Source organism: Festucalex cinctus, chromosome 1 (genome assembly GCF_051991245.1).
Source record: "Festucalex cinctus isolate MCC-2025b chromosome 1, RoL_Fcin_1.0, whole genome shotgun sequence".
In the NCBI taxonomy this organism is placed as follows: Eukaryota; Metazoa; Chordata; class Actinopteri; order Syngnathiformes; family Syngnathidae; genus Festucalex; species Festucalex cinctus.
This window is the reverse complement of record NC_135411.1, coordinates 1,708,210-1,728,438: the sequence shown is the minus strand read 5'-3', so window position 1 is coordinate 1,728,438 and position 20,229 is coordinate 1,708,210. Positions and strand designations below refer to the sequence as shown.

General features: G+C 37.9%; 1 protein-coding gene across 1 annotated transcript in view; it reads right to left on the bottom strand.

Annotated features, from left to right (window-relative positions):
- LOC144012625 (arf-GAP with GTPase, ANK repeat and PH domain-containing protein 3-like) overlaps positions 1–20,229 on the bottom strand; it is a 94,719-nt gene that overhangs the window by 69,939 nt on the left and 4,551 nt on the right. The window contains exons 2-4 of the mRNA XM_077511731.1: positions 13,009–13,067; positions 9,177–9,264; positions 1,637–1,722 (exon numbers count right to left, since the gene is read on the bottom strand). Of these exons, the coding sequence (XP_077367857.1) occupies positions 1,637–1,722; positions 9,177–9,264; positions 13,009–13,067 (233 nt within the window). The remainder of the gene's footprint in view (positions 1–1,636; positions 1,723–9,176; positions 9,265–13,008; positions 13,068–20,229) is intronic.

Sequence of the window (20,229 nt, the reverse complement as noted above, 5' to 3'; positions counted from 1 at the left end):
ACATAATAAATACCAATATAATACAAAATCTAACAGTACATATTTGCATACTTGGATACAGTTTTTAGTATGGTAACAGAAAAATAGAAAATATCGTGCAATATTCATATTCATGTAGAGTTTATCCGTTTGTTTATTGTGAGTGCAGCTTGCAATCATGTATATTTTCCCATTGGTCAATTAATAAATTATCACTTATTCCCATAATTGTGCAAGTAAACCCAACCCATCTTGAAAAAATATAGCTCTCACCACTCATCACCACATGATGGCAGTGTGTCACCATTTGTGACCTAAATGAATTTGGACATAACCAACAGGAGGTGGAAAGAGTGAAAACGCTGTGGCCAACCCCTGTCGGTAGTAGAATCCACACTAGTACGCATTGTTATTGTCTTACAATGAAATCTTTTTCATCTTTGTGTCGAGTCACGCACAACTTGTGTTATCTTTGAGTTGTTACAAAACAGCAAAAACTTCGAGTGGAGGCAAACAATGCCTCAACGCATGTGCCATTGATTTTCAGTGCGGCCACAGAGGGATGAAACACTACCAAAAGCCAAAAGGTAAGCAGAGCTGCATTGGGTTTTGTCAGATGCAGAGATGAGCAGTCCTTGATTGCTTGCAGAAGTTAATGAAACAAATGGATAAAAGAGGGACAATATAAGGTTGTTATATTTATTTTAAATATAAAAACATAGCTTTTTTTTAAGACAAGTCTTACATTGTTAAAGAATTAATGAATGAATATTAAAGTTTAGTATCAAGAGAATAAAGCATTTCAGAGGGAAAAAAATAGTTTAGACAAGTTAAAACTATTCACAGCAGACAATTGACTCACAGTGTTGTAACTCCACATAAATATTTTTTTCTGGATACTTCCTGTCCTCGTTATCACCTCACCAGAAGTAATAAATCATACATGGAATAAAATTACATTTTACCACCCACTAGTGTAATAAAGTAGGTCACACCACCTTAAACTGAAAAGGTTGCTGAAACTGAAATGTATTATTTTATTCTTGTGTTGGGCTCTGTAAAGAAATAAAATAAATAAATAAGAAAAAGTAGTGGAGACGAATGGGAATACCCATTAAACTATTTTCTATAGCGCTTGTCCTCGGGTGATGGTCGCGGGTGAGCCGGAGCTTATCCCAGCTGACTTTGGGTAGGCGGGGAGCAGCCTGGACTGAACGCCAACTAATCGCAGGGCACATATAGTCAAACCATTCCTACTCATATTCCCACTGATGGAACATTTTACAGTTTTCGGTGACCCTAAGAGTAAGTAGAAACGATGAATTTGCCGGCTGCTCCGTCTCAGCATGAGGTTGGATGATTGCACAAGTGATTTCAAAAAGAAGACGAGGGAGCGTATCATATCAAAGCTTGTTATCTTATCATTCCTCAGTCAAGCTTCCTCCGTTATTCTTTGTATTCCTCAGGCTTATGAAAACGATTAGCTGCCTTCTCTTAGGTGTTTGACTGCAAGTTGCTCGTTGATCCGCTGTGACCTTTAAATGCATGTGAGTGGAAAGGGGAGAAAGCAGCAAAAAGAGCAGCAGGGAGGTAATGGCGTGTGGGCTAATACTCTCTTTCTAGTTGACTGCTGCTGATGTTTTTTTTTTGTACTCACCTGTAACTCTGGAGGCCCTCCTTCGTCTCTTATCAAGAGGAGGTAACTCTGCCCGTCCACCACGATCTCCTTCTTGAACCGACCACCTGACAAAAAATGACATGTATTATTGCTTTTAATCAAGTATTGTCATTGAGATTTTATTGCTGTTAATGATCTCTTGAGATTTAAATAAAGTTTTGGAGAAAAATGAAAAACAAATATAAATGAAAATATGAAGTTCCAAATAACAGTCAGCAAAAAGAGAGCAAAAACAATGCCAGGAAAAGCCTACTGGAGCATATGAGATGTCGAATGCTACATTAGCTAGCTCGCTAGCGACCAACTTTTGGTAAACAAAACACTTGTTTGTATTTGTATCTGCCTGACTAGTGTTTCACATTTGAGTCTGCTAGTGCTATTTGGCAAAAAGTAATTAGCTAGCTAGCTGGCTAGCTAGACCAACTTTTGGTAAACAAAACACTTTGATGCGTATCTCCCTGACCGGTGTTGCGTATATGAGTTTGCTCGTGCTATTTGACATGAGGTAGCAATGAGTCAAGATTGTAGAATGCTATCTTAGCTAGGTAGCTATTGACCAACTTGTGGTGAGCAAAACACTTATTTGTAGTTGCCATGACTGGTGTTGTGAACTTTGAGTCTGGTAGCGCTATTTCTCAGTGAGTGAAGATTGTAGAATGCTACATTGGCTGGCTAGCTAGCAGCTAACTAGTTAGCTATCGACCAACTTTTCCAGAGCTGGGTACATCTGTTAATCGTCACTTTCCATGATGTGAAGCCTTTGGAAAATACACAGACTGAGCACCAAATGAAGCACATTTAAATTCATCATCCGGGGTGAGTACAGACGGTCCTTCTCCTTCTTTGTATTTTTGTGAGGCCTCATGTCAGTCAGCATTCGCCGAATATGCGAAAGCAAGTGGCGAAAGGTCGGCATTGTCATCGACGGGAATTGACGATTAACGGAAGTGCCCAACTCTGAACAAAACATTTTCATTTGGATGCGCCATGACCGGTGTTGTGCAATTGAGTCTGCTAGTGCTATTTGACAAGAAGTAGCAATGAGTGAAGATTGTTGATTGCTACGTTAGCTTCTCGCTTCAGCCACTGACTGGTTATCTGCCATATATTTGTCACTTGTCATCAACAGATAGCTCAGATAGCTTTAACATGTTGCATTAATAGTGGTTGGTTTCATTTTCTACTGTGTGACAGTTCATCTTAAAGACCGTGATGTTGCTGGGGGCTTGTCTGTGCCACTCAGGTATCACTACAGAGCCAGATGAGCGTACGCATCGGGGGGAACTGGCGGCATTGCGGTGACTTTGTCGCCCGAGCGCCTACCGCAGCAGCTGTGCATTAGACACGCTAAATTGCAATTCTTCGCCTACGTAATTGGCTCCTGAGAGACCCCCGGCCGGCTTCCTGTCAAGGCACCGTTGTGACGCTCACGAGGAGCTTCCCTTCGACTTGTCGCCCAAACTTTTTATGAGGTCACGCTGTGTTGTTGTGTTGCATTATCAGGTACACCACAACACAGGCCGACACACAACAGTAAAAACAAGTCACCGTTTGCTACTTTGCACCCCTCTGTCTAGTCCAAGAATTTTCTATTATCAACTCCAGGCAGTAGGAAGCGTCACCTTCATGATCTTTTCATCTCCAGGGGATTAATTTGTTGGTTTGTAAGCCTTTCGATTCTCGTTGGATGCAAGACATTCCTCCGAGGTTGTTCTCATTACCTTTTGCTGAGAATTGTCTGTGCGTGTTTGTGTTTTTCAGAGAAGTGAAAACACATTAGACAACCGAGAGACTGGTTTCGAAAGTGTTCGTATTCTCAAAAACAGTATAGTAACTAAGACAACCAAAATATTAGGAACAGCAATCAGTAAGTAGACATGAGAAAAAGGGAGTAAAGGAAGGAAGGCAGATCAGCCTTCAGTCTCAACGAGTGCACAATTCTTTCCTACATGTTCGTCATCATATTACATCTCATATAAGATGCATATTATTCCCAGCTGCAGATAAGGGAGTCAACACTCAAAAGTCAATCCCGTCTCGCACATTGTGATCGCTTGGAGATTAAAACATGGACGGGGGGGGAAAAAAAAAGAAGAAAAACTCATGCCTGGCTTATGAATATATCCCGAGCGCCATTTGACAAAATTGAATAATACAGTCAGTTGCGATTAGGACATGAATCAAAAAAAGGGAGAGCGAACGTGTCCCTGCAGAAAAAATTATTATATATATTTTTTACAACTATGTAATTTTCTAGCTGCACGCAGGCTTCTTGGTGATAAAGAAGATGATATTGTAGATGATAAAGAATGGGAGCGCTTTGTCAGGGTAAAAATGCTCTCCAAGTCCATTTTTGTCATGGAACTTCAACTATATCACACGAGACCTCAGTTCAGTGAGCATTTAAAGGAATACAAGACTTATGAAAAACTAACCAGCTATTCTGTGAAATGCTTCATTTCAACTCTTCCCTAAAAAAATTGGCGATTGATGTCGAGCGATTATGATTTTATAGTACTTTTATGAATATTTTTGCATCATGTACAGTATCGGCCAATTTGGACAGCCACATCACCATCGTGATGCACGCTTTAGTCCACATAAGGAGAGGAACCCCCTTAATTTATTAGAAGTATGAGGTTTCTGGGGTTGGCATAAGACTCTGGTTTTGTAACCACGCAGGAGGGGTCTTGTTGGTGCTGGACTTCACCTTGATGGATTGGATGTACTGGCTTCTATGGATCTCACTCTGCCTTATCGATCCTTCCCTCCTTCCTCTCTTTAGTTTTTCCTCTGGGCTCTTGAGATCTCGCTAAATTTGCTGGAATTTAGAGGCTTCCGGGGTTGGCGTAAGACTTTGATTTTGTAATCATGGGGAAGGCAGGAAGTGTTTGGTCGGTGCTGGATTTCACTTTGATTTACCTTTCTTTTCTCTTTATTTCTTTTTTTTTTCTGACCTTTTCTCTGGTCTCCTGACCATTTAAACCTCACGACTCTGGCAAGATTCTGAAGTACCTGGTTAAGGCGAAGGGTAATGGGATATTTATAAGGTTTTAGGTGAATGAATGAGTATAAATTTATACGTATTTGCACGCACGCACACGCACGCACGCGCACGCACGCAAACGCACGCACGCAAACGCACGCACACGTACACAACAAAAAAAAAAAAAAAAAAAAAAAAAAAGAGCAATGATGACAAGACGTTGAATCGGTAAGACTACCGAATGAACAATTCTGAGCTCTTTAAAAAAAAAAAAAAAAAAAAAAAAAAAAAAAAATTATTTGTGTGGATCTATTTTGTTTCTTACTTGGCGAACAATTGTGACTGAGTTTTACTGGCGGAAGTATACCTGCGGTGATGAGGCAAAAGATAAAACGGATTGAGAGAGTTATATTGTACTCACTCTATGGAGCGAGGCTACTCAATAAAAATTTGCTGTGGAGCTATAATTCCCTCTTGTGTGCTGTTCTTTCTCCATGACCTTAGCTTGAAAGTTGAAACTATATCACTCACACACACAAAAAAAAGAGTGTTACACAGATGGCAGAAGCTAGCAAAGGATAGAGAGAGCAAAGCAGTGGCGGGAGTTCCAAGGACTCAGGGTGTGGAAGGTAAGCGGCGGTCGATCATTGGGTTCAATATTAGCTGCAAGCACCACCAGAGGCGAACTAAGTTTGCCAAGTTCTTCTCCTTCGGGCATCCGAAGCAGAAAGATGGCGGTGAAAAAACATGTCAGTCTACCGAAGGCGAGGCACAACATATGTGATGTAATTAGTTAGGGCTGTGCAATTAATCGAAATTCAATTACAATTTCAATTATTACACTCCACAATTACAAAATCAACATAATCGTTAAAAAGATTTTTAATACTAATTTTTGAGCAGTTAAAATGTATACATTTTGACCTCTTTTTTTTTTTTCTTTTAAAAGAATTTAATATTTAGTTTCACCCAAAAGGAGCTTGCATAATTATAGTGTTTCAAAAGAGTTTTATTTGTCTTAATATTTTTATTTTTTTTCAGGTTAAACATTTTCTTGTTTTGTCCCAAAAACATAAATGATTGTCCAACTGCACAGTGGTCCAAAAGTAACTTACATAATTATAGTGTTTCTATTGTTTTAATTGGTCTTAATATTTTTAAATGTTGTAAGCATTTTGCTGTTTTGTACCAAAAATAAATAATCGTTTGAATAATCATGATTTCAATTATTGCCAAAATATGTGATTATTATTTTTTCCATAATCAAACAGCCATATAATTAGTGATTTATAGACCAATAATTATATATTTAAAAAATGAAAATGTACGTTAATGTGATAGTCGAACATTTTTTTTGCATATTATTGAAATTAATAGTGGATTTTAAAGAGAGACTTGACTCATTGATCCATTTTCAGCAATAAAAAAGTTAATATTTTGTCTATAATTAATGTGGCAACTTCATTATTTTTCATGTACAATTCATACCTTTAAAAATATATATTTTCTATTTGCTGTCGACTGATGATGACATCACCTGTGCTGAGGAAGTAGGTAATGACCAATCATGGCTCAGTTTACTGACCAAACCCAGAAAACAGGTGAGCCATGATTGGTCGTTCCCCACTTCCTCAGCACAGGTGATGTCATCATCAGTCGACAGCAAGGAGAAAAAAAAATACTTTTTAAAGGTATTCATTGTCTGCGATTGGCTGGCAACCAGTCCAGGGTGTACCTCATCTACTGCCCAAAACCAGCTGAGATAGGCTCCAGCACCCTCTGCGACCCTTGTGAGGAATAAGCGGTCAAGAAAATGGATGGAAGGGATGGAGGTATTCATTGTACGTGAAAAATAATGAAGGTATCAAATTGATTCTGGACAAAGTAACTTTTCACTGATGAAAATTGTTCAATGAGTCAAGTATCCCTTTAAAATGAATGGATTAGATCACCAGTAGATGGCACTAAAATATTACACACAATCCCTTTAATGGCTTGTATAATAGTAATAGTGTTGTTGTTTTTTTAATGTTTGTGTGACACGCAGGAATGATGATGATGTTGACTGTATGTCTCTTGCCTCTGGGAAAATGTGTTTGACGAGCGCTTTGTGGCCTCAGAAGTTCCGCCGTGTTGGCTGGCTCTCATTCGATTGCATAAGCAAGTGTCCATTCTTTCAAAAGGTTGACTCAGTTCACCTCCTCTCGGCGAGTGAAGCCACTTGAGTCAGTCGCCCTGGCAGCCTCGTCGAGTCCACTTTAGCCTGCTTAGCAAGAGGCTGGACACTCTCAGCCCGCTGGATGAATGACGCTTGTGTAACGGCGAGCCATCCACGCAGCGGCAGTTATTATTTTTTTTTAAACTGAAGCTTTTGACGATTCAGACAAAGCGTCGAGAAAGAGAGCGTCTGCCGCCTCTCGTAACAGGGATCAGAACAAGGCGCCGAATGAATGATTTATGGAGCGAGAGTCTGCAATGGAAGCATATATGCTGTCAGACTATGGATTTTGTTGCATAACCACCCAGAGGTGTCTTCAAGCTCCTTCTATGATGATGATGATGATGATGAGGATGATGATGAGTTACGTGAGCAGGTCAGGTCTCACTTAAAAAAAAAAAAAAAAAAAAAGTAGAGAGAGGGCGGCCGAGGTGGGCGGCACTCGCACAGTGGCTCAGACCTTGACATCCGACGGCGCTCCATCCGTTGTTGCCATGGCAACACACCCCGGCGATTGTTTCTTTTTTTTTTTCCCGCACGCTGTATATTAAAAAACAGCCACCGCGGAGCTCTTTTATCGGGATGATTGGAAATGTGCACAACACGGCTGCTAATCGGGTACGTCGAGAGGTGTGCGGCAGGGATAAATGGCACCCGGCTGGGGTGGTTGCAGCAAAATGGCAGAAAATCCGGGACACAAGTGCACGCTGCAACTATTCCAGTTAATCTTTGAGGATGCCGAAGCGGGGCCAGAGGGCGCCGTTCTCATTACGATCCTTCTGATACGCTTCAGTTGTCATCTTTGCGTCTCCGCAATTGAAACTGAGGCGTCATTTTCAGGGATAAACGGCTCAGGAGAGCAACCTGCATTCAAAAGTTTGAGGGCAAATATTATAGAAAAATTTAAATTTTAAGCGTATATACAGTGGATAGCTGGTTCTCGTTTATCTCACTTTTTTTTCTGAAAATGTGTCTGTGGGTTGCGATAAAGTATCTCATTTACATAATAACCCCCCCTGCACAGTTTCTCTGTCCATAACATGGCCACGCTGATCATTTCATGCTGTATGAAAGAAACACCATCATGCAGAAAAGGTCAAACTGAATGATAAAATAAAAAAAGTAAAAAAACAAAAAAAAAAATATTTGTCTTAAATCGACATTTGAATGATATTTTCCTTAAATAAATTATGATAAACATATTCAATTATCTTTATTTAATGAAAATGAAACTGAAAATAATGTAAAATAATTTAATATAATAATAATAATAATAATAATAATAATAATAATAATAATAATAATGATGATGTAACCTGTACACTCTAAAACAGTCCAAATTAAACCATTATTTGGGTAATAAATCAATCAATCAATCAATAAAAAGACTGATCTTGATCCACTGGGGTCATTTTGTATCGAACAACCCACATAATTGGGTTGTTTTTTACTGGGTTAAAATAACCGAAGTATTGGATTGGTCCTTTTTTTCTTCTTATTATTTTTCATAATAATAATAATAATAATAATAATAATTATAATGTAACTTGTACACTCTAAAAAAGTTGGCTCAAAATTAAACCATTATTTGGATAATCAATCATTCAATCAATCAATCAATAAAAAGACTGATCTTGATCCACTTTCAAAAATGGGGTCGTTTTGTATAGAACAACCGCCATAATAGGGTTGTTTTTTACTGGGTTAAAATAACCGAAGTAGTGGACTGGTCCTTTTTTGCTTCTTATCATTTTTCATAATAATAATAATAATAATAATAATAATAATAATAATAATAATAATAGATTAAATTAAATTATTTTAACATTATTTTCAATTTCATTTTGACCCAAATTATTAGTAGGGATGATTTTTTATTTATTTATTTATTTTTTTTGTGCCCGAGTCCAAGTCACTTGATTTTGAGTATGTGCCGAGTCCTGATACAATACATCTGCAATACAATGTAATGGAAAAGGAAAAGAAGAAAAAACATATAATTTAAATTTAGTATCAACTTCACTATAAAGGTCTTTAATTTAATTCGTTTGCTTTTAAATGTCTGTAAATCTGTTATTTCTAAATGTTTGGTTTGGTTTATGGAACATCGAACATACAATACAAATTATAAAATAAAAGTGAAGGAAATGTGTTTAAATGAAGTCACTACATGTTTTTTTAGTAACAAAAAAACACATGCTTTTCTTCTCCCAGCTTTGCGATTATATTCTGTGGTAAATGCATTTAGGTGTGCTTTTGGCTGCCTCGTGTATGTAATGTGCAATATAAATGAAGTTGCTGCAAGGATTTCTTACCTTCAGGAGACTCCTCCTGCACATACGTCCCCGTCAAGTAGCGGTGGACTAAGGCCGACTTCCCGCTGGACAGATTCCCCACAATTCCCTGCAAAAACAACAGAGAGTCAAGAAAAATGAGTGAGAGCCATTTACGGCTATTTAGTTACATTTCAAATCATGGCTGCTCGTCACACAGTGCAAATGAATCACATGCCGGGGACTTGCAATAACAATTAAAAAAAAAAAAAAAACTCATCAAATGGGACAGACAAATGGTGGAAAGATGAGGAAATGATCACGACAATTTAATATTTTCTCAGGGAGTTTACACAGGCAAATGGATGCCATACACACGCACACACACAAATCTAGATCTAGGCTGTGTAATTTAGTATACTTTGTCCCATTTTTATTCAGTTGGGGTCAAAAAGGTAATAAAATACAGATCATGATATTTAAAAACATTTGAATATAATGTAAATATGCAATATTAATTTTTCAAATAAATGCAATAGAGTAGCTTGTTTTTTTATTTTTACTTTTTAGGAAAGTGCAACAAATGCACTGCCATTAGCGTAACACACATTACCTACTATTAGTATATTACAATATGATCTGCCATAACTGTGATTAAATGCAAATGTATTGTAAAAGCCGAGTTTGTGCCACTGTGACATTATACAGGAATGGAATTAAATTCAGTGATTCTCTCACATACAACTAGAGGGAGCCGTTAGAAGTTCACAAACAACAGAATCTAACTGGAACTCCTCAACTCAACAGCATCAAGTTGCCACAAGATGGTGCCAAAGTAAATTAAAGCTGCTCTCTGTAACAATTTGCCCAAAAATATCTTTACAGTAGCATTTTTACTTAACCATTTCCCGCCCTCTGTCTGTGGATGTGACGTCATATGCGCATTGTGTACGTTAAGACGGGTGTGTGCAGTTTCATTTTTCGTCAACCAGTGGCAGTAGCGATTCGAAATGTCATTTTCTGCATTCAGTAGCTTTCAATGTGAAGTCAACATTACTTGACAAGAATGCTATATGTGACCTCACTAGTCTAAAAATGGCATAAAGCCGTCTTTATCCATCTCAGGGGCGGCCATTTTGCCACTTGCTGTCGACTGAAGATGACATCACAGTTGCGCAGAACTCAGGCAACGACCAATCACACAGCTCACCTGTTGTCTGAAGCTGAGCCGTGATTGGTTGTTATCTGAGACCTGAGCAACTGTGATGTCATCTTCAGTCGACAGTCAGTGGCAAAATGGCCGCCTTCTGATACTGATAAAAGCTGCTGGATTTTGCTTAACTCATATCCCACTAATGCAATATTAACCAGAATACCATATTTAGACTAGTGAGGCCATATAAAACATATCCCAAAATATTTTTTGTGTTGACTTCCCCTTTAAGCAACACTTTTATTGCATTGGACCGAATACAGAAAGAATAGGTGACTTCGTCAGTGGAGCGGTTCCAAAAACAAACCAGTGATGTGAATTCTCAAATGTTGAACCACAAAATGCTGTTTTTCACTTACATGAATTATATTTTTTTGTTATATTTACTATCATTGCCACAAAGGAGTAGCTATAAAAATGCCACATTACATTATCATCTTATGTACCGTAAATGAAAGTCACAAGTTGTTGCGCCTTCTTTTAATTATATTTTCTCTTTATGTTTTGCGCATAATCGTTCAGCTCTTAATCATCAGCAGAGTGCAACTTAATTACAGCAACAAAAAAAATGCTGTAATTAATTGTATAAAACAACAGTCCACCACTTTTTTTTTTTTTAACTGCTGCAAAATTAAAAGCAGCTGCAGCTTGCAGAGAGGATCATCAAAGTAAAATGTTGAGCTCAGCTCGGATCACAGTGGGATGTAAAGGAGAGTACACGTGTTTGTTTAGGCGGTCTTCTTGGGAGAAAAGTCACTTAGCATACATGTGATTGGTTACAAGCTTTGCTGTGTTTCCTCCTGCCGGTGAAGAGGGGTTTAAAAAAAAAAAAAAAGTTTTCAGGGGGTGGGGTTGGCTACGACATACCTCATCGCCATCCTCCTCGTCCAAAGATCATACGTGGGCGCTAAAGTCAGGTATGGTTCTAATTATAAAGGACGCCTGACGGGCAATCGGCATCTGATTTTCCTCGCCACAAATTCAAGAGTTGGCGATATGAGTGTGTGAGTAAGTTAGCAAAACGTGTAGGCTGTGCGCTGTGAAAACAATGAGTCAACTCAGAAAGGCTACCACCACCGCCACGCCGCCTTCACGCAACAGAAACGCTGCCTCAGCACTATGTCTCAATTTGGAGATGCTCCGTTACAACATCCAATTTGTTTGGATTTGGAAGCAAGTTTGAAAAATGGCGACAAGCACGTCTGACCACGGAGCTGGAGGAGCTGGCCAGAACCGTGTTTTTTTTTTTTTTTTTTAAACCAGCTCCAAGCTAGTTAAAGAGATATGACAGATTTAGCCATTTTCAGCAATAACATGTTAATATTTTGTCTAATTTTGTCCATTAATTCAATAACATAATTATTTTTCATGTACAATTGAATTAATAACTTTAGAAATACATTTTTTACACTTGCTGTTGACTGAAAATGACATCACGTGTGCTTCGGGCTCAGGTAACCATAACCAATCATGGCTCAGTTTGAGAAAATCACATGACCAAACCCAGAAAACAAGCACTAATTGTACATTTATTATAGACAAAATATTAACTTTTTATTGCTGAAAATGACTAAATGAGTCAAGTGCTTCTTAAAAAAAATGGTTTGTCCACATCAATCGAACAAAAATAAAATTGCTCCTCCCTGCTTTCCCGTCTATATTCACGAAGTTGGGGGAATGCTAGGCGCTAAGCTAACTTGCGCCGCACCACATACACGCATGGCCGTTAGTCAATCGGAAGAACGCTTAGTACAGTATTGTGAACTCGCCAAGAATGGTCTTCCTACGAACGTACTGGAGAACATACTGTACTTCCTAAGAATGCTCGTTGTCATTGGAACTGCTGTGTACTTGTGACTTACGAACGCATACTGCGGCTTGCTAGCTGGCGCGGCTAAACGCTATCCTCTCTCGTCTAAGTGACAAATCTTCGCCTTGGCAGCGGCAAATCTATCTTGATCTTCGGGGTTCTTTGACAAAAGCACGTCACAGGCAAGTTATTAAGACACTTGGGGACTATTTAAAATTGTTAAAATAAAAGACAAAAAGGGCATAATGTCTCCAGGAGATTGAGCTTCAGAGGTTCTACTCTATTTAAGAATTAAAAGCAAGGGAGACGAGGCTAAAGCTGAAAAAGACCCAAAGCGATTTATCTCTTGCTTAAAAAGAAATTGACACCGTTCGCCTGATGTCTTATCTGCATGAACTTTTACTTCATCCTTGAAAGTTGCGCACCAAATGATTGCTTTTCTTCTCAGAGGTTTAATTGCGTCTTTGCTGAACAAACCCCCGTGCGGACCCGGCCAATTAACACCAGCAGAAGTTGGAGCTGCCTTTTAAGTCATAGTGGCGCCAAGAACGGAAGCGTTCCATTTTCTATTCGTCGACTCGTGGACGATGGCTGTGCTTTTTGGCAGTCTGAAGGGTGGGATCGCACCCAGGATGCGGCGACACTCATCCAGCACCAAAACTGTCACTCATCCCATCACGTGTCTCCATGGAAACACATTCATTACAAAAAAGAAGAAAAAAAACTCAAGCTAATTGGCAGGTAAATGTCAAACCAATTCCTTTTAGTGTTCCCAAAGAAACAGGCATACATAAGCATGACGCTTACGAACTCCAGGGTCACACTGACAAGAATTCTGACTGGGGACTCACCACTTTCAGCTCTGGCACAGACCGGCTCAGCGTCCATTCCTGACTGTTGACAAAAGAGTCTGAAAGAAGGACAAAAAGAAAAGGAGTCCATATTAATAAATCACTCCTCATTATACACAATTGTCATTTATTACGGCGTTTGAAATAACATTTATGCATGTTTTAAGCCATTCAGGTGCATATGTTTTTTTTTTTCGGTTTCTCTGTATTAACGGCATTATTTTACATACATAGTGAAATGAACTGAGCTTCCGCCCCCAAAATGAAGAATATGATTTTTGTTTAATATTGGGATTCGGGACTGTTTTCTTGTAAAGTTGTCATTATTGTCTACAAATTAGAAGCTCATTCATATAAGAATATTACATTGTAATACTATAACATTTCCTGAAAAAAAACAAAAAAAACAAAAACATTATTATTATCAAATTGCAACTAAATTCCACCCCAAAATATTTTTTTATTTTACCATTTTTAATAATTATTTCAACTTTTCCCCCACTTAAAATTACTACTTTTCTGAATTGAACACCCATATTGATCTGTAGAACATATTCCTGCTAAGTCTCATTTCAAGATTTCATACTCCATAGTAAAATAATACTTCAGTATTGTCAAATAAAATACTTTTTCATGTGATTAAAAAAAATCACAAAATAAAAAAAAACCAATATATATATTTTCTCCCCCCAAAATGTTTTCCATCTGTCCATTTTGTATTCATAACATTATAACTATTCACATTAAATAAATAAATTACATAAATAAGCAGATTTGCGTCTTTTATAATCTTACATAATATTAAATAGTGAATCAGTGTAATCATCTGATGATCGTGCATCAGCTGATGCAGCTGGCTTGTAGTTAAGCTATAAAAATGTGCAATCTGTGACAATATCGCCCAAAAGTCCTTATTGGCACGGAACACTTTGCTTAAATAAATGAGGTGGCTTTACCTCGAGAAAAAAAAAAAAAAAAAATCACAAGTCTTGCTTTAGTGAATGAACCATTCATTGTCATCATTATCATTTCGTCTTGGGAAAATTTGCAATCAGGTTGTCTGAGGGTGTCCAACACCTGCACACTCTAGACAGCCTCTTGTACTGTGCCCGTTTCCACACAAGGGGTCCACACGACCGAATCCACTTTTTTTTTCTGTCACGAAGTCGCACATTATCTGACTTGATTGAACTTGTTCAGCTTCACTGTGACATTTCAAGGTGAGTCTCGCACTGAGACGAGAAGCAAAACTACCGTGTCATAACAATTAAAGCAAAGGCCATCCTTACGGGTGTGGGTCACAAATTTCTAACAAAAAAAAAAAAAAAGAGAGAGAGAAGATACCATTTTAAAAGAGAGCGAGACTACGAAGATGTGTCACAAAATGTGTGCAAACTATTGGCCTATGCGATATGCATATCGCAAAGACATGCAATACGTTTGATTTGGAATTTTATGATTTTATCTGAATTTGACCAGTCAGACTGTCAGTTTTGCCTGTTTGACATTTTTAAAACGTGACAAAAAAAGGAGAGAAGACACTCAGTTCAAAGCTCGCGAGGAGAGAGGAGAGGAACTGACTGATACAATTCACTACTGCTGAAAAAAATCCCCTCCTCACCCTCTCTTTTTATTTGGTTTCCCCGCCCCTAGTTCCATGGGCGTTCCAACCCGAATAATGCAAATGCAAAACATAGTTGGAACAAATTCCCACATCAACTTACATCTATTCCATTTACAATGTATTTTGTAAAAGTGATAATTTTGAGTATCGGGTATTTATTTTTGTAATTGCTACTTTTGCAATGCATTGGAGGAAGGTGCAAAAACAATTGTTTCAAAGTCAGTACTTTTCAAAAATAGATTTCTCTATTACAATAAAAATAAGATTTACTCTGGTGGAATGAATTCTACATTTTCTGGAAAATATTAAACATAAAGTGCCTTTAGAAATAAATAAGACTTCTTTGAACCAAAATACTTTGTGTTTTCACAGATTTCTGTACTTTTAGCAGCGGTAGTGTTCCGTTAAATTATTCTGGAAAATAATCGTTTTTCAACATTTATGAACCGGAATCTAATCGTCACGTGGCAAACCTCGATGAACCTAATAATCGATGTATTGGCACACCCCTAGTCATCGCTGTGAGTACCGATATAAAATAAGACTGGTTAAAAACTTTGCTTTTTTCTTATACCTTTGATTAGGGACTTTTAAACAGCTTTAATTAAGTGTTTTTTTTAATTATTATTTTTATTTTTATTTTTATTTTTATCATTATCATTTTAAACTTCCTTATGTTAAATTTTTTAAAGTTTGTTGAATAATGTTTTAAGATTGTTAGTTTGTAACCTATTTTCATTTATTTTTCTTCCTCTGAATGTTAACTACTGTTTCTTGATGCTTATGTGTTGGCTTTCCTCGTGTAAAGCACATTGAGTTGCCTTGTGTATGAAATGTGCTATACAAATAAACTTGCCTTGCCTTGCCTTGCCTGGTATTGGCACCGATACAGAAACCTAGTATCGGGAGTCACCCCTCATAGTCTTCCTCAATTTGAGCCAGGAAAAACCACAACTTTATCAACGTTTGTGTCTTTTTTTCCTCAAAAAATGTATGACAGCAAACACATACATACAAACATTTTAATCATATCCATGATTCTCCCAAAATTTGTATTTTCTTGTTTACAAAAAAACAAATAAAATCTGAAAAACACTGTTTTGTTTTGTTTTTTTATTTCATATTAAAAAAAAAAAAAAAAACCTTCTTGGTGCCCTTCTAGAAAAAGCAAATCCATCTTATCCATGATTCTCCCAAAATTTGTCTTTTCTTGTTTACAAAAAAAAAAAATCAGAAAAACACTGTTATATTTTTTTATTTCATATTTAAAACAAAAAAAAACCCAAAAAAAAAACCTTCTTGGTGCCCTTGGAAAAAAAGCAAATCCATCTAAATCCTACTGAGAACATCTTGTTAAAAAAAAAAATATAACAGTTTGAAGAAGTAAACACAAGATCATCACCACAGTGATAAACATATATACAATTTTCTCTTCATGTATGTACACTCAAGTATCGCAACCCCTGCAATTAAGTGGGGAAAGGCCCTCCGCTGAGACGTTGATGCATCAAGACTTCCCACGGCGAGTGCGGAGTCTTCACGCGACCTCTTTCACGTGCACCGAGTCTACACTTTTCCTGTTTAGCGGTGTCCTTTTACACCGCACTTTAACATCCACTTTACGGCTTTTACATGTCACAACATGCAGAGGAAGAAGAGAGCCGACTGGTTGGGTTTCGACTACACGTCAGTGAAGGCACGTAAACACATCCTCGATCAAGCTGTCGGCTCGTTTACAAGCATTTCCTGTTAGTTTTGAGGACTACTACTTATTTGTAGTATTGTTTTCTTGTTTTTTGTTTTTTTTTATCACCGGGGAGAGATCAGTGCTCAGAGCTTACAGCACGACCGTGCATATAAAAAAGGCCTAATTGAATCCATGTGCTCCACTTACGTCACCCATAAGGAATGAGCATCCCCCAAATGACTGTGCCCCAGAAGGGGTGGGGGGGCGCCGAGCAAACCCACCCACGTTTGCGATGCCTTGACAGGACACCAGCGTCTTTGTCTAACAGAAAGCGGGAAGCTGCAGCTTGTTTGCCTGCTTTTTCACTTCACCGCTCATGTCGACTTGCATCTTAAATGGCCAGTCAGTTTCCTGGTGGATTACACTGGCAGGAAAAAAATGCAAAGCCAGCAAAAAAAAAAAAAAAAAAAATGGATGTGCAGTGGTTTATTTCAGTGGGGGGACCTTGAAATCTATATTTCCCCCTCAAAGATTTTTCCAACCAGCGTGCCCACTTCAAATTATAGAGGGTGATTTTTAGCTAGCAATTAAGTGCTTCTGCTTCCCTCGGTTGGGCATCAAATGATGTTCACTGTTGGACCATCGGAAAAATTAAATCAGTCAGGAAGGAAGGGGTACAATGACTTTTCCGAGTACCCTTAACCCAAGTTGTACGTAAGTGACAGAAATTGTACAGCAGCCATCAAGATTAGGTCTAACAGTTGATGCGCTAACAACAATGTAGGAGAACAAGATTTTAGACGGAGACAATTTTTTATCCCAGAGGAGACTAAGAGCAGCAACGTCGAGACTGTGGTATAACAACGCAGCATCTAGCACAGCAACATTCATCTGTGCTTATGTCCTAATTTGCCATACTGGCTTGTTTATGCCGTACTAGAGTGGTTCAAACGACCAGCAGCAAATTTCCTGAAGTCAGTTAGGATGGCTCCAGCTCCCAGTGATCCTGAACAGGATAAGTGATTTAAATAAAAAAAAAAAATGTATATGGGTGGATCACAGTGAAGACACTGATCACGTTAAGAATTAGGGATGTAACGATAAGGGCAATATCGTGATATTAAAACTGCCACAATATCGTCGTCGTCATTTTCATGATACAGTGTTCCCTCGTTTTCCGCTGGGGTTAGGTTCCAAAAAATACCCGCAATAAATGAAATCCGCGAAGTAGTTAGCTTTATGTTTTACAACTCTCATAAATGTTTTAAGGCTCTAAAATCCCCGACCGCACAATTTATACACTTTTCTCATTGAGGCATTTACATGTTCTCACATTTCTCTCTTTTTCAAACATTGATAATGTTCAAACCTTCATAAATTTTATAAAATGGGTATATTACTGTAAAAAAATATGCAAAATTGCACTTAAAAAAAATCTGCGATACAGCGAGACCGCGAAAAGTGAACCGCGTTATAGCGATTATTTATAGCGGGTATTTAAAATCAACACATCTGTTCAAAAATTCAGATTTCCATTTGTGCCGTTATAGCACCCTCAAGTGGCTACTCTTTTAGTGCAATTTAATTTTCATTAGGGATGTTTTGGCCCTTCTATGTTTAAAATCTATGCTAATCGTCAGATGATCATCGTAATATGCTTGTGAAGCGAATCAATATGTGTAGGAACTCAATGTGTGCATGCATTAGCAAGTAAGTTCCTCAATATTTTTATATATCTTATATTTATATATTTATATATATAATATTTATAATATTTTTCATTGTTATGTAAAAAAGCACAAAATTGTGTGTGTTTTTTAGCATGAGCTCATGTTTTTTTTTTACAATATTGTGACATTTTGTATCGTCAACCTCCCCACAACATCGTGATAATTATCGTATCGTGAGCTTCATATCGTGATAATATCCTATTGTGATGTTTGGATATCATTACATCCCTATTAAGGATTTCTCATAATTGTTAACTACAATTGCCGGGTTTACATGGAGTCTTGTATTTGGAGCTGACAAGTTATCGATTATCACATTAATCTATTTTAACAATCGAGTAATCGTTGAGACATTTTTTCATTTGCAAACATCTGTTTTTACATTGTAAAACAATGACTGAACCGGTAACATAGTACAGCATCAAACCCCCCACCCCCTCTTTTTTTTTTTTTGTTTGTTTGTTTATAAATCGCTATAGGAATACAAAGTACGAAATAAACTTCAATCAAGGGGAAATGCTTTTGTAATACACTTTAATAAAATGAATCAGATTAGTCGATTAATCGATTTGCGTTACGACAGATTTATCTATTCTAAAAAATATTCAATAGTGACAGCACTAGTTCTAATTAATGTCTAATTAAGAGTTGACCAGATCTTCAATCGGATAATGCTATGTTGGTCACTGCTGGTGTCGTAGTACGTTTGCCTGACTTGGGTGGGTGTCTCGATATTATATGCGCTGCGACTGACGGGCGGTGTCGTCCGCTTTTTGCCCAAAGTCTGCTGGGATTTGCTCTAGTTCCCCTTAACCCTTAACTACAAAGTGGGACAGAAAGTGAACGGATGGATTGGTTTAACAAAGTAGGAAACTGATCAAGATCAATATGCATCACTATATACCTATTAGGGGTGTTAATTGCCTAGTACCTGACGATTCGATTCGTATCACGATTCATAGGTCACGATTCGATTCGGTACCGATTAATCCCGATACGAAATTATAAATCCATTGTTGTGATTTTTTTTATTTTTTTTTATTTTGAAAATACTAATCAGTAAACTTGTACAGTGTAAGATTTGTATGAAAATGTATTTATTTATCGGAAACTTCAGTCTTATACAGGTTGTAATCTGTTTCATGTTTGAACAGCATTAAAATAAAATATTAAGGCTTAATGTTCCATTAATATAACATTTTCTCATGCTTAAGGTGTGAACCCTAAGACGTTTTGGGAAATATTTTTCCATCAAAAATGGATATTTAAAAATCGATTCGGCCGCCTATTGAATCGATTCGAGAATTGCGCAATGTAATATTGCGATATATCGCCGAATCGATTTTTTTTAACACCCCTAATACCTATACATCTCTACAAGTGTTTACATGCTACAAAAATGATTAATTTTTCCTAGGAAATCACAATGTCGCATAACTGGTGAGCTAGTTTTACAACAGGCCCATTACGACTTGTGGTCCTTGGTAGCAAGACTAGTCTAGAATTCAGCTGAAGAAACAAGCCCTGGAAATGAACAAATTTGTCACTTACATCTACAAACCCAAGACTTTTTCTTCATTCTTCACGATTTTGAGAAAAGGTCAGGAGGATCTCAGAGTACATTCCTGTTCTTCTCTCCAGAAGCAATTTACAGAGTGACTAGTCAAAGCCGTTTATCGGTGTTCTGCTGAGTGCCCAAACACCAAACCGTTATCTGTCGAGCTCAGCGATAAACACAATCAGCCGAGGCAGACGCAAACATCTCCATAGCTCTCCACCATTCCAATGCGGTCGCCATGATGCAGCTCGCCTCACGCTCTTAAAGCAGGCGTCTCCAACAGTGATAACTTCCAACCGGCTAAACGACACGTTGGTTCAACCGGGGTCTCCTATTTAAATGTGCAGATGGAGGAGTCTGGCGCTACAATGCCCCGGTTGATTGAATCAATTTGTGGAGTTCGAGGGGATTAGTGTCTGATTTAGCTCCCATTTCCGTCTGCCTAAAATGGCTATTGAGCAAACAGCTGGAAAACGTGACGGAAAACCTTAAAAAGGAAAACGCCAGCCGCTGAGAGAGGGTAAAGATCCAAAGAGAACAGTCATAGTGTGCCTTGCTCTATCACTAACCTATGCTAACGCAATTTTAAAGCCATGATTAGAGAACACATTTGTATTAACAC